The sequence below is a fragment of the Uranotaenia lowii genome, chromosome 1 (genome assembly GCF_029784155.1).
Source record: "Uranotaenia lowii strain MFRU-FL chromosome 1, ASM2978415v1, whole genome shotgun sequence".
Classification (NCBI taxonomy): domain Eukaryota; kingdom Metazoa; phylum Arthropoda; class Insecta; order Diptera; family Culicidae; genus Uranotaenia; species Uranotaenia lowii.
This window is the reverse complement of record NC_073691.1, coordinates 103,451,226-103,464,882: the sequence shown is the minus strand read 5'-3', so window position 1 is coordinate 103,464,882 and position 13,657 is coordinate 103,451,226. Positions and strand designations below refer to the sequence as shown.

Genomic DNA, 13,657 nt, shown 5'->3' with positions numbered 1-13,657 from the left:
ATAATTTGTTAATGTTTTTTGTACTAAAGAAAAACAACGAGCAACGAGTGTGTGCAAACAAACAAACAAACAAACAAACACACACACACACACACACACACACACACACACACACACACACACACACACACACACACACACACACACACGCAGCACTTATCATCTTGAATTAACTTTGTTAGTAAATTAATTACTGCAGGTACTTAGCTTTTCAATCCACGGTGTCCTAAACATATTTCCATCTTAAAAAAATCATTTCAGAACCTGCCACCAGGGGAATCACATTTCGTATGCAATATTTCAATGAATAATAATAACCAACTTCGTAGAGCTTTTCACACGTATGACGCAAGCTTTTAAAACACTAGCTCACTATCTTCAAATCAGATCTTCCTAGCGTCGCCATTATTGCAACAACAATTTCTTCAAGCTTAACATCACAAAATCATTCAAAAACAGACTAAACCACTAAATTTCTATTGCAATTTTACTTGATACGACGAAAACTAACCACCGCGCTACTGAAAAACCAGCCAAAAAACATTAATTCGATAGATTACACCAGAAAAAAGTAAAATTACGACACCGCGTCTCGAAACAACCCTTATCTAAAACTTACATGATTCAACACAAAAAAACGCCTAAAGGTAGATTTGAATAATAGCACCCCAAGTAGAAGAATCCGAGCTTTTCTTGTTGGTAAACTTGTACGCAAGATTTAATAGTATCAAGTTCAATGACGAAATATTTCGTTCCTAGATGGGAATTTGAATGTAGTGAAATATTTCGTTCCTATATGCAAATGCTGTCAAAAAAAAATTCTCAAATCACTTATCAAAAATTAATACTTTTTAATCACCAATGTGAATAATTAATAGTGAAATAGAATGAGAAACTTATCTTGGAAAACGGATTGCTGTTGTGAAGTTCTCCATTGGCTTATTTGATGATCGGCATTCTTGATGTTGTTCGGAGGGCGTAGCACCACACCCCCGCGCGGGTGCATTTTGAAATGAGAAAACGCAAAAAACACAAACTTTCCACATTTTTTCATCGATACTACGTTTTCTTGAGATAGAACATGTTGAGACACTTCACTTAGTATATCCAATAGTAACGCACAATATATTTTTTAGGATAAATATTATAAATTCTTCGACCACAAAATTATCAAGCAACTTCACTCAGACAGTGTTGTCAGCGCGAATGCTTTCGGAAACAGAAAAGTCGTATGCACAAAATGAGAAGGAGGCTTTGGCACTAGTGTGGGCCGTTGAGAGGCTGAAAATGTATTTACGAGGTTTGGAATTCATGCTTTTAACCGATCATCAGCCTCTGAAAGTTATTTTCGGTTCCAAACAACGACCGTGTCCTAGGATTGAGCGGTGGGCTCTCCGACTCCAATCATACCGGTTCAAAATCATCCATATACCCGGCAAAGAAAACATCGCTGATCCACTCTCTCGACTGGTGGAATTTAAAGAGTGTAAGACATACGACCAGAACGGCGAATCAGCTCTACTAGCAGTAGTGGAATGTGCCAAGCCAGAGGCGATTTCGATCGAAGAAGTTATAAAGGGGACACTAGCCGACAATGAGCTGTCATCACTAAAGCAATCGTTGCTGACCGGTTAATGGCCTGACATGCATAAACAATTCATGCCCTTCAAAGACGAGCTGATGATGGTTAATGAGGTGCTGCTCCGAGGTGATAGGCTGGTTATTCCGTCAAACTTACGGAAACGAGTGCTTGCACTGGGTCACATTGGACACTCGGGAATAGAACGAACCAAGCAAAGATTAAGTTCTGAGGTTTGGTGGCCTAATATGGACCGGGAGGCTGAGAAAGTGGTACGAACATGTCTGGAATGCCAAATCGTTGGACAACCTGGTCCGCCAGAACCGATGGCTATACGAGAGCTTCCTCAACAACCTTGGAATCATATCAGGATGGATATACTTGGTCCTTTGCCATCGGGAGATTCTTTGCTGGTTTTAATCGATTTGTACAGCCGATTAGTGGAAGTGTTGCGCCAAACAACAAGCTTAAGTATTATTGATCGAATTCGCCCTATTTTCATGCGCTTGGGTTTGCCGGAAAAGCTCACCACAGACAATGGTTCAAATTTTTCCAGTGTTGAAATGCAAAACTTTTGCAAGCAATATGGCATTCAATTACACCACACCACTCCCTACTGGCCTCAGGCCAACGGCATTTTGCGTGATTCAAAAAAATCAAGGTTTTTCGCACGACCCCCGACCAGAAAACATCGAAAAAAATGATTTTTTTCCGAAAAAAATTTCAAGGTTTTTCGCACGCCCCCCGACCAGAAAAAATCGAAAAAAATGATTTTTTCCCGAAAAATTTTCAAGTTGAAAATTTTGCGTGATTCAAAAAATTCAAGGTTTTTCGCACGACCCCCGACCAGAAAAAATCGAAAAAAATGGTTCACCCCTGGAACAGCCGACCATTCTGAAGCAAACCTAGAGCCGGAAACAACAGACAAGCAAGCAAACTCTGGAAGACCTAGGCGCCAAATCCGACGGCCATTGAGGTATGAAGATTAATATGTTAACAAGAGATACAACCAGTTCAACCTGAGAAAAAGAAGAGTGTTATATTGTCGACATTCATTAGATGGACCAACATGGTTTAAGTTGTATTTGCCAGAGTACATATAAACACGCGATTATAATTTGTTGAATTAAATTCGAGTTTTAAGTATAATATCGCGATCCTAATACGGATGTAACAGTAAGTGAGTACAAGTGTAGCTCCTTAGGAAATGCGCATGTTTTAATCTATATATATAAAAATGAATGTTTGTCTGTCTGTCTGTTCCCTATAGACTCGGAAACTACTGAACCGAACATCGTCAAAATTGGCATCTGAGGGTTTTTGGGGTCAGAGATGGTTTCTATAATAGTTAAAACCCCATCCGACTTAAGGGAGGGGAAGCTCCCATACAAAGTTTGTAGTTTTTCGAACCAAATTAAAGTCATGACATCCATTTTCTCGAGATTTTTTTTCCTTTGGGCGGTTTGTTTTTCGTCTCCATGGTCGAGGCGTCGCGAGCCAACGTCGCGAGAGGATAGTAACCATGGCATAGCATACTGATCAGTGGGAATATTTTGGCGCGTATTTCTCAACCAAGCATATTTGCAATGCAAGGGGTGGCGATATGAAGCCGTGGTGTGATTTTTTTTCTACTTGATTCCTAGCTCATTTGTACATGCACATGGTTATAAATGAAGCCTAGATGTGATCCAGATTGACATTTTGCCGATCGAATAAAACATATACATTATTTTTGCCAAAATCTGAAATTGATAAGTCATGGCATCCATTTTTAGAGATTTTCTTTTCTTTGAGGGGTTTGCTTTTCGTCTCTATGGTCAAGAAAACGTCGTCGTAAGTGGATAGTAACCAAAGCATACTGTTCATTGATCTCTGGAAAAATTTCACAATTAGGCGCCAGTTTCTCAACCAAGTACCTATATTCCTTATCCACGTGGGGGCGATATGCAACCTAGATGAGTTTTTTGACACGGATTGGTATTTTATTAATCGAATCAAAAGCAATTGAAAAAGTTGCAAAAACACTTCCATATTTGTTGTCCAGACAGCATTTGTTGTCTAAAAAATATAAATTAAGTTCTGATGCTAATGAAATAATGGTATGACACTTTGAAGACAATTGAAAAAAAAAACTTAAAGTAAAGAATTTACATACAATTTTTTAACCCATTTTGCTTACAAGGTTATTCTTGAATCTTATTGTTAACAGAAATATGAATAAGATGTTTTCTACAGAGGTAGATCGGAATGTTGAACATGTAAAAATGTACTTAACTGAAAAAGAAGTTAAAAAAATGCGATCCGACCCATGAAATGATCAAGAGCCTATTCTTAAATTAGTTAAGATAGGACTGACGTGTTCATTAGTGAAAGGTTTCAGTGAAATGAACTAATTTTTATTGACCAAAAGTGAGGGAATTCATTTTCCAAAAGAATTTTCACTCAAGGAACACTAGAGCATGTTCAAACGTTCAACTTTTCTCTAATACAAAAAAATGAAAAAATATGTTTTCTTCTAAAAACTGTTACTTTGGCCCAAATACACAACTGAAACGAATTAAGCAATGAAAATGGGAGCTTTTTATTTTAAATAATTCTGAAAAAAAATATCGTACTTTTTGATTACATACCAATTCAAGTACGTACTTCACATGAAAAGTGTTTTTGTGTTACATGGCTGCATAAAAGAGACTTTTGATCCGCTTCTTTTTTGAAAGTGAGACTTAAGAACTGATATTTAACTGGAAGCCAAATTTTTATGAGACATTTTTAGTATACTTTTTAAGTTTTTAAAACAATATTCTCTACTGTCAACTTACATGGTGGGGCAAGGGCAAACGTCGAACTTTGAAGAAATTCAGCTTCAAAATGATTCAATATGTTGGAAAGACCAGAAGGGTATTCAGAATGTTGAAACTGAAGCGGATATTTAAAATTCTAAATGTCTTTGTAAATGAAGGTCATTTGCTTTGAACAGCATTCGTTAAAAGTGGAATAACAAACATGAATTTATACTGCTGGAATAATGAAAATATATCAATGAAACTTGATAAAACAAACAAACAGATATACGTATTAAATCCATTTTGAAGCCATTACTCTGACGCCTCTAAAAATAAGCTTTGCATTTACACTTACCCCAATATACGGGACGAATGTTAACTTAGAAATTTGTTTTTGCCAACATTTTTAAATATTTGACTTTCAAAGAGAAAATAAAAAACGCGGAGAAATTGTTAAGTGCTGCAACTGATATTTTTTTCTTTAATAAATTTATTTAAAAAAAGATATTTGCACTGTATAAAATCAATAATTTTCATACCATGATAAGTGTTGTTAACTCAAAAATAGATATAACAAATGTTTTTATGGAAGTTCGTAACTTCACGCAGCGAAAAGTAGTACCATTGATATAAAAAAAATACATCTTTGATTCAAAAACCTTGTGTACATTGAAACAAAATCCTATTTCCTTGATTTAAGTAAATTTTATATTGAACCGAACTATTTTTCCTTTAATCAAATGTTCCAAGTTTTTAAATCAAAGTATTGAATTTAAATTTAAAGAATTTATTTTTTGACGCAGAATCAATGTAAAAATTCATTGATTTAGATGAATGTTTTTTTTTTTGAATCAAAGTATTTTTTCGTCAAATAGTTGACACATCTTCATTAGCTCCTGTTTGGTGAACGGGTCGGAGAAAAGCTTTTTCGATAACCAGTCAGACTTATTTATATCAGCGGAATCTTCCTGCCGTGCAACCCCAGACAGCATCGGATTCAAGAGATCCGGCGTCGGAAAATTCCGACAGCTATGAGAGGGCAAACGATAGTGGACTCCAAGGTAGGTCTTTTAAAATCAATTCAATTTTAAATAAACTGTCAACATGTCAAAATTTTTTAGGGCAACCATTCATCCAACCAATTTGAAGAGGTAACTGTACTGACTGTTCCAATCCTCCGGCTATAAGCGGTTGCTATCGGTTCCGATCCGGTCCAGGGAGACAACGGCTGACGCCAAAACCCTTTTGGCAACTGGCTACCAACAAATATCGTTCAGTAAGTACAAGTTCAGTATGTAAAAAAAAATATTTCCTTCATTGTTAGAATTATTTTGCTTAATGTCGTAATTGTAATAAATTTGTATTATGTGCACTATGTAAAAAATTCATGTGTACATTTTGTTCTACTCTTTATTTACAGATGAACCGCGGTTTAAAAATTCAATATAAGGGAAAATCGATGATGTGAAGTGGTAAAAGATAGAACATCTACTTACAGAGAAATAAAATGTTTCAAACCATAATTGATTTCTTTTTATTTCCAATAGGACGAAAATTAATATGTAGTACTAGAATTTTTAGGAATAAAACATAAAATTGAAGAACAAATGCTTTAAAATTGAAATCCAAATACCGTTGAATTAAAGGAATATTATATAAAATCAAACGAAAAGGTTTTTGAATCAAAAGCATTTTGTTTTTTGAAACAAAGAAAAAGTTTTGATTCAAAGGAAAGCATTTCTTTGAAACAAAAGAAAATGCAGTTGAATCAAAGGAATTTTTATTTGTCCCAAAATCAAAGGAAAAAATCCTTTGTTTTTGCGGCACTTTCCTTTGAAACTAAATTTCATTTTTCTGCGTGTTCCCACTTTGGGAAAAAAGGTGGAAAATCCATAAATATTGACATTATTTGAGTCATTATGAAGCTTTAAGAACAGAGTACAAATTTCAGATCTTGAAAAACAAGTTTAGAGATCAAGCTTCAGTAAATAATATATACCATCTTTGAGTTGCAATACGGAACTCCAGCTGCAGCTCTCATTTCAAAATTGTTGGTTCTAAACCATGATGAGGTTTGATTTAAAAAAAATTCTTACAAAAACCTAAATTTGAATAAATTTTTACAAATTACATTTATTTTTGCAAGGTGTAGCAATGCACACCGGGTCAGCTAGTAAGTTATATTAAATAATATATCTGAATTGTAAAAAGCTAAGTGGGCGTCAATAAATTGAATTGAATACTTATTTTAAAATGTTTATCCCTATAATTGAATGTTAAAGGGTGGAAGGCTGTCGTGTCAGTATTCGATTCCCTCACACGAACAGATATTATAAGAAGCAACAAAGAGAAGACGATAAGAAGTAAAGGAGATGAACAGTTCGGTTAAGACTGTCACGTGAATAAGATCGGTATTTCAATTAAAGTGATACTAATGAAGAAATATCCGGCTAAAATACATAGAAGAGTTTAGAGCATTTGGAAGCTTTTGAGAACAGTCATATAATGAAAGCTTTCACACATAGAATACGACACTTGAATAAATCTATAAATAAAATCTTAATAATTTTAAATCTTCTTCCAATACAATAAACCAAACCATAAACAAATATATTCAACATTTATTTTGAATGTGTTTGTCAAAATATCACTTTTTCATTCAAAAACTATCAAAATTCTTAGGTGTGTTTTCGATGGCAAAAAAAACACTAGTTTTTGAAACTCAGTTTACTGCTTAGTAATTCCCAATATTTTTTTCAAAAAATATTTAAAATACTAGAAAAAGACCTAAAAATTGGTTCAAATTACTTTTTAAGACATCTCTGAAGGAAAAAGCCATACACAGAAAAAAATAATGACTATTACGTGTCATTGAAAACGGTTGCATTTAAATATATACAACCTGCAATTAAAAAAAAAAAAACAATTGTTTTCAATGGATTGATGTAAAATTAAATGGAAAAATTATATAAGATTACAGCAAATGTCCTGTAACGGAAAAGAGTTCACAGGTCAAATAAAATTACGTGGCGCGTAATTTAACGACACATAAGATTTTTTCGACCTGTAAAACTACGGTACATGTCATGTTCCTTTTTGTTACAGGACATTTCCTGTAATATTAAATGATTCTTATTTCTTTAAATTACGTGCTGTCCAATGATTATCAATTCCACAAGAAAAAAGCAAAAGCGACTGGAATCTGAGTGGAAGAAACGTCAACAGGATTGCGCGCGACGTTTTATTTTGTTCCGTTTCTTTATTTTGTGCCGGACCAGTTCTTGCAGTTGCTCATTGGAAAAAACGGTAATCAACGTCGTATGCGGCCGTGCAAATCGGGGGGTCACAGCAACAGATTCAACGATGCTAAGCCGGTAAAGGTTTTCGAAACTGTTTCTAATTTTCATCATCTCAGGAGCACCAGCAACAATTCCTGACAATCGGCGAACGGGCGAATCTGATACCCGCACCCGAACTAAGGTTAGTTTTTTAAACATTTTTATTTCCAAAAAAATACTCTTCCCTTCCCATCCAGCGGAAACAACCGGATCTCGGATCTGTCCAGCCAGAAAAAGTGAAATACGTGCAGTGTTGTTAGAAAAGAGGTTGCAATTTTTTTTCGTTAAATAAAGTCATTGTTTGTTATATGTGTTACATTTATTTTCACCGGAAAAATGTCATAATATTTGTCATAAATGTCACGTAATTTTATTCCAACCTGTAAAATTGCAGTAAATGTCCTGCTCCTTTTTGTTACAGGATATTTGCCGTAATTTTACAGGAAATAATTTTTGCTGTGTAGTTAAACGGCACCTTTTTTTACATTTCTTCTAATTACAAAACGTTAAAGATTCATCTGCAGGCATCCCGAATAGAAAAGCAAATTTCGAGAGCACGGCCGAGAGAGTCATGAATTTTTTTCGATTTAAGCTCTCCCGGGGGGTTGTGGGGTGCGTGAAGCTGCTGACTTGCTTCCGACATTTTTTAGTAAATTCGGAAAACGTTGATACAAAAATCCGCCTGGAATGGTTCTTAGCTGACTTGTTTTCCGTAGTGTAGTTTGTCAGTATAATTTATTTAAGATTAATAGATCGATTATTATTTTACACATTTTGGAATTCTATTTTTATATTCTTTGAGTAAAGAATAGGAAAACAAAGAAATACTGAGAACCGTTGCTGCCGGTGTCAAGCCCGGAAAAAGGATGAGACAATTTTTTTTTGTTTTTATTTTCCTTTTTTTTTTAATTTTTTTTTTATTTATCTATTTTTATTTTTTTTTTATTTTTTTTTTCATTTTTATTTATTTATATATTTTTGTTGTTGTTTTCTTTCTCTTTCAATTTAGTTTTTTTGTCATTAGTTTTTTTTTCATTATTTTTTCTTTTTCAAAATTAGATTATTATTTTTTTAATTTTTATCATTCATTTACTATGTTATAAGTGTTTTTCTTTGTTTGTTTTGTTTATTTATTCATTTTTGAATTTATCTTTATTGTTATTTAGTAAGTTTCGTGTCTTATAAATTTGTTCTGTGTTTGTTCTTTTTTATTTCTTTTTATTCTGATCATTCGGAGGTTGGGTTCTTTTTTTTCAGATATATTCAAACAGTTGGAAAGGAGTGGGTTAACATATTTAAATACCATTCTCCTCCCCAATGCTCCAGTGGATGTGTATTTGCGGTTTATGAATTACGAGGGATTATTCTTAAATCTAGCTTTTTTCAATCACTGGGGGCTAATTGGGTGGAAATGATATTTCGTGTTTTATGTTTGTGAAACATATCTATCTCCTGTGTTGTTTTTCTAGTGTTTTAGTTCAAGTAACAAACAAACAGTCTTAATCATTTTAAAATCTTATTCAAACGTAGACAACTGTGTGAGGCGGGTAGGGTAGGGCTATGCTCAAACGATAAAATAGGCTCTTGTATCCATATTTTGAATTTTGATGAATTTGCATGATTCTGTGATGTGTGATTCTGTGATAGGAATAATGTAGATTACTTCTCCTATTCATTCGAGCTATTAGTTTGAACTGGGCTTCTTTTTATATATTAAAAGATCATATGAACTAAAATCCTTTTTTTTTTCTTTTTTTTTCTCTTTTCTTTTGTTTTTCATGTATGCATGCATTACCGCCACTACCGCCAAATCAATTGGTTATACGATGACCCGGGACGTCGAGTCTGAAATAACTCGAGTAAACTTCAAGCCATCACCTAACATCAAAGGACCCCTAAGATGGTTTCGCAACATATGGCTCTCATCCCAAGGATTTTATCAACAGCTGAACATAGAGTTCTATAACATGGTGAGAGCGTTCCATTTTATTTTATTGTTTTAAATTATATATAAATACTGTAGTTAGATTCGTTGGGATTAATTAAGCGACCTGTCTCAAACCGCCAACGTATTTCCTCCAACTGGTATCATGAGGGGTTAGTTCACTATCTTGTTCTGCTTTCAGTTCATATTCATCTGAAGTGGACTTAAGGAAGTGCAGGATGGTATAACCAACGTCTCAAGATCGCTTACTATTCTAAGCTGTCTACTCTAAACTTTTATTTCCCTGACCCCTTTACCCACATTTCACTTTCAGCGTCAGCTTCCCACAGCTATTTAAACGCCACAAAAAAAAAAAAAAAAAAAAATCGGAAAACGTTGATACAAATTGATACAGCATATCAATCGATTGAAGAGATTTTTATCTATCATTGTGTATATAAAAAGTGGACATGTTTAGTGAAAATTTTTAAGAAATCACGATAACAAAATGTGAAATGCCCGCATCATTATAGCCGGGTACGAAAACTACGACTTTTTTTGTTTTCATTCTCATATTACGAATAACAGTAATATTTGTGTATTCAGTAAAAATGATGATTATGTTATCAAAATAAAACTTTTGAATATTGAAATTTGGTCCAATTAAAAATGAGATACAGCAAGATAGCGGTCAAAATTTCCGTGTGACCCTAAAATTGGCAGATATGATTGAGCAGATTTATTTTTCACAATTTCAAAACTAATCAAATAATATTTATACGCCAGAGTACTCAGCGGATACGGGAATTTTAAAATGATGTCCTTTTTCGGAGGTTTACTGTTTAAAGCTTTCTATAAGAAATCTGCTAAGTCAAATTGATTTAAATTTTATATGTTCAAAATCTTGAATAAATTACGTAACAATGAATCTAAAATCATAAATATCGGTAGAGATATGTATTCAAGGGAACGAAATCCATTTGCTAGTCAAAACGATCGAAAAGTTTTTTTAAAATTTTGCGAACGGCTTGGCGAGGGCAGGCATCGGATACAAAAATTGTTATAAATACGGAAATTTCACTTCTTCTGTCTGTCGTTCGCTCGCGCAACAGAACATATACTTAATTAAAAATTGTTATTTATATACAAATATACTTACAAAAGCGTTGCAAGCACCGCGGCTTGACTGTGGGTGTGTATTACAGCGCCGGCATTTTTATCGCGATACGCCAACATAAAGAGCGGTGTACATTGGCTTTTTGTAAGTCTACAAGGGGAAAAAAATAATGATAGTTTTATCACTGATCAAATCAACTGCATTTCGATTATTGGTATAACAAGCTTAAAAAATTGGAACAACTGTCGTCTCTTTTCTTCGTGCATTTCTTAACTGGGATAGCATTTCTTCAAATCGATCGATGCGCACTCTGGAATCGACATTGCGTACTGTTGGAAAAATTATCCAGAAAATGAAATCGAGTGTCCAGTCAGTATGGTCAGTGGTTTTATCATGCGGTGGTTGATGGTAAACAACAGGATTCTCAGAGTGCATTTTTTCGTTTATTTGCCTTTGGCTTATCGATATCACAATAGGCGGTATGAATACAGAAAACTAACAAATCAGCACCAACATGAGAAAAGGGTATAAAAGACAAAGTAAACAAAACCCGTTTTCAGTGGATTCAAATAGCCCAATATAAGCTCTACTTAACACAAAAACCGTTTTTAGTTTTTCAGTTTTCGTAAGATTTATAATGCAGTTTGAGCAAAGGATCTAAAAAATTTAGAGCCATAAAATGACATTATCCTCACACAGATTGTTTTATACACCCTTTACTTCACAACAAAGCAAACGGTCTAGATTCAAAACATTAAGGGGACGAATGCGGAAAGCTACTCACTCACTCGTATCGCGAGAATCATAAGCCTTTGACAAAAAATAGGGGAATCACCATCTCGCTCACACATATGAGACATACAGTACAAAGCAAAGGGTGTATAAAACATTTAGACGAATTTCATATTCCAGCTAGGGTATATAAACAATTGCGAGCTATTTTTTCATGATAACACTTTCGTATCGATAAAAACATATTCAGAATGATCCTACGCACCGTTTTGACCATAAAGACTTTCAAAATTCCTCGTGAACTTTAATTAGCGATTTAAAAACAATTGCAAAATTTTCAAACACGTTTTTCTCGAAACGTCATAAATGAACATAGACCCTTTTCACGTGTTGGTGCTGAGATGCTTCGGTGGCCTTCACTTACCTTGAATTTAAGAATGGCAAAATTTTGAAGCACTTACCATTAAATAAATGAACACTTACTTATTACACCTAAATATTAAAGCCAATCGAATTATTTGACTCACGACTCACCACTAGCGCTTTATTCATATCGCTCATGTTTTCTCTTGCATGTACTCACTTTTTATATTCCGCTGGAAGCTGTAAATCATCTCCATCTATGTTTTGTATAAATAAATCATCAGGCTGAATTCTTTCCTTTTGCACACCGGAAGGAGCAATATAAATTTCATCGCTGAAAAATTTAAAAATGTTTTATACAGTTTTTGCAGTTATATTCAACCATTCTTACTCTAGTTTGATACTTATTCCACCGCCTGTTCCGGTTACCCAGCCTAGGTTGTAAAATTGTTTACATAATTCCGGGATGAGTTTTCTGGGATGTTCCTAGAACATATCGTTAGTTTTATAAAGATGGGGGTTTAAATTAAAAGAAGAATGAAAAAAATCCGTTTTGCATACGTCAATTCAGATAATGTCCAACAAAATCAATAGTATTGGAAACCAAAGAAAAAAGTTTGTATTTCATCTGTGAGGGTCTAAAATTACCTTATTTATAACGTTATCATAAATCTATTTGGAAACACGCACACACGGGTGTTTTTGAGTTTATATGTGGATGATTAACGTTTATATTGTTCGTGGGGCAATTTTTAAGGGAATAAAGGTAAAAGAAAGAGAAAACACAATTAAAGTTAATTCAGTTTAAGTGCCATATTTATATTTAGTAGTAACCCGTACAACAAAAACTAGTGAATAAGAACTTTCACAGAGAGTACAGCGATAAATCACAAAACGACAAATCGATACTGATTTCACACACAAGTGAGCTTAAAGGTTTTTTATATAAGACAGAGAATAATATAGCACCGAACATTCATCCATCTACCATTTTTTTTTGCAGTCTGGAAACACAAAGCATATAATCCAAGCATGTCTACAATACAAACTGATGCAGAGGATTCCAATCGCGTAGTAAATAACAAAAAATACATACAAAAAGCTCTCTTGGTTGGACATTTGATTAATTGGTCATATTGATTCCTATATTTCTATGATACATTAGAAGAAATCGATTCCTTGCGAGCTCTTAAAATTTGAACGTGGTAGAAATAACCGTGTTTCTCCAGAGACTAGCGCAATGAATTGAATAGTTTTGTTTTAAAGAGAGCGACCTACTATTTGATATATTTGTATTAATCTTTACAAGCATCCGTGTATTTGATAGTTTTACTATTTTTGCATGAAATTTATGAAAACATAACTTGACGTGCCAATGTGGAAAACATACCGGGAAGGCCTAATTTGCGAACAGGAATGTTATGAAGTAATTTCTTATAGTCTTACCTCGGACAAATCTTGATAGATTGAGGATCTCGCAGAGGCCATGTTAAGCGACAGAAAGATGATAGTGAACTGAAGGGGAAACGTAAAGTGGGCAAGGCGTATAAACTAAAGCCCTAAAATACTGTAGGGCTTTAGTATAAACCCACCCTGAAAGTGGGCTCACATGCAGCGTTGCCAACCATCCAGATTTTCTCTGGATCTTCCAGACTTTTTGGAACACTGACAAAATACTTCACACAATAGTGTGTGAAATTTCACACATTTTGGTAATAAGTAGACCAACACATTAAATGTGTGAAGGCTGCACATTTTTGTGAAACACCGCTTAAGAAACGAAATGTGAGCGTTTCACACATTGTGCACAAAGCGTTTAAA

The 13,657-nt window shown here is 34.2% G+C and overlaps 1 protein-coding gene across 3 annotated transcripts in view; it reads right to left on the bottom strand.

Annotated features, from left to right (window-relative positions):
- Positions 1-13,417, bottom strand: part of LOC129751859 (probable methylthioribulose-1-phosphate dehydratase) — a 119,985-nt gene extending 106,568 nt beyond the window's left edge. Inside the window, exons 1-5 of one of the 3 annotated variants that reach the window (XM_055747622.1) lie at positions 13,283-13,406; positions 12,485-12,508; positions 12,228-12,322; positions 12,057-12,170; positions 10,784-10,891 (exon numbers count right to left, since the gene is read on the bottom strand). In XM_055747622.1, coding sequence (XP_055603597.1) covers positions 10,784-10,891; positions 12,057-12,170; positions 12,228-12,322; positions 12,485-12,508; positions 13,283-13,324 — 383 coding nt within the window. In that variant the 5' untranslated portion in view covers positions 13,325-13,406. Of the gene's footprint in view, positions 1-10,783; positions 10,892-12,056; positions 12,171-12,227; positions 12,323-12,484; positions 12,509-13,282 lie in introns of all 3 variants that reach the window. The other 2 variants (XM_055747607.1, XM_055747616.1) reach the window with 2 other exon arrangements.
- Between the last annotated feature and the right edge of the window lie 240 nt (positions 13,418-13,657).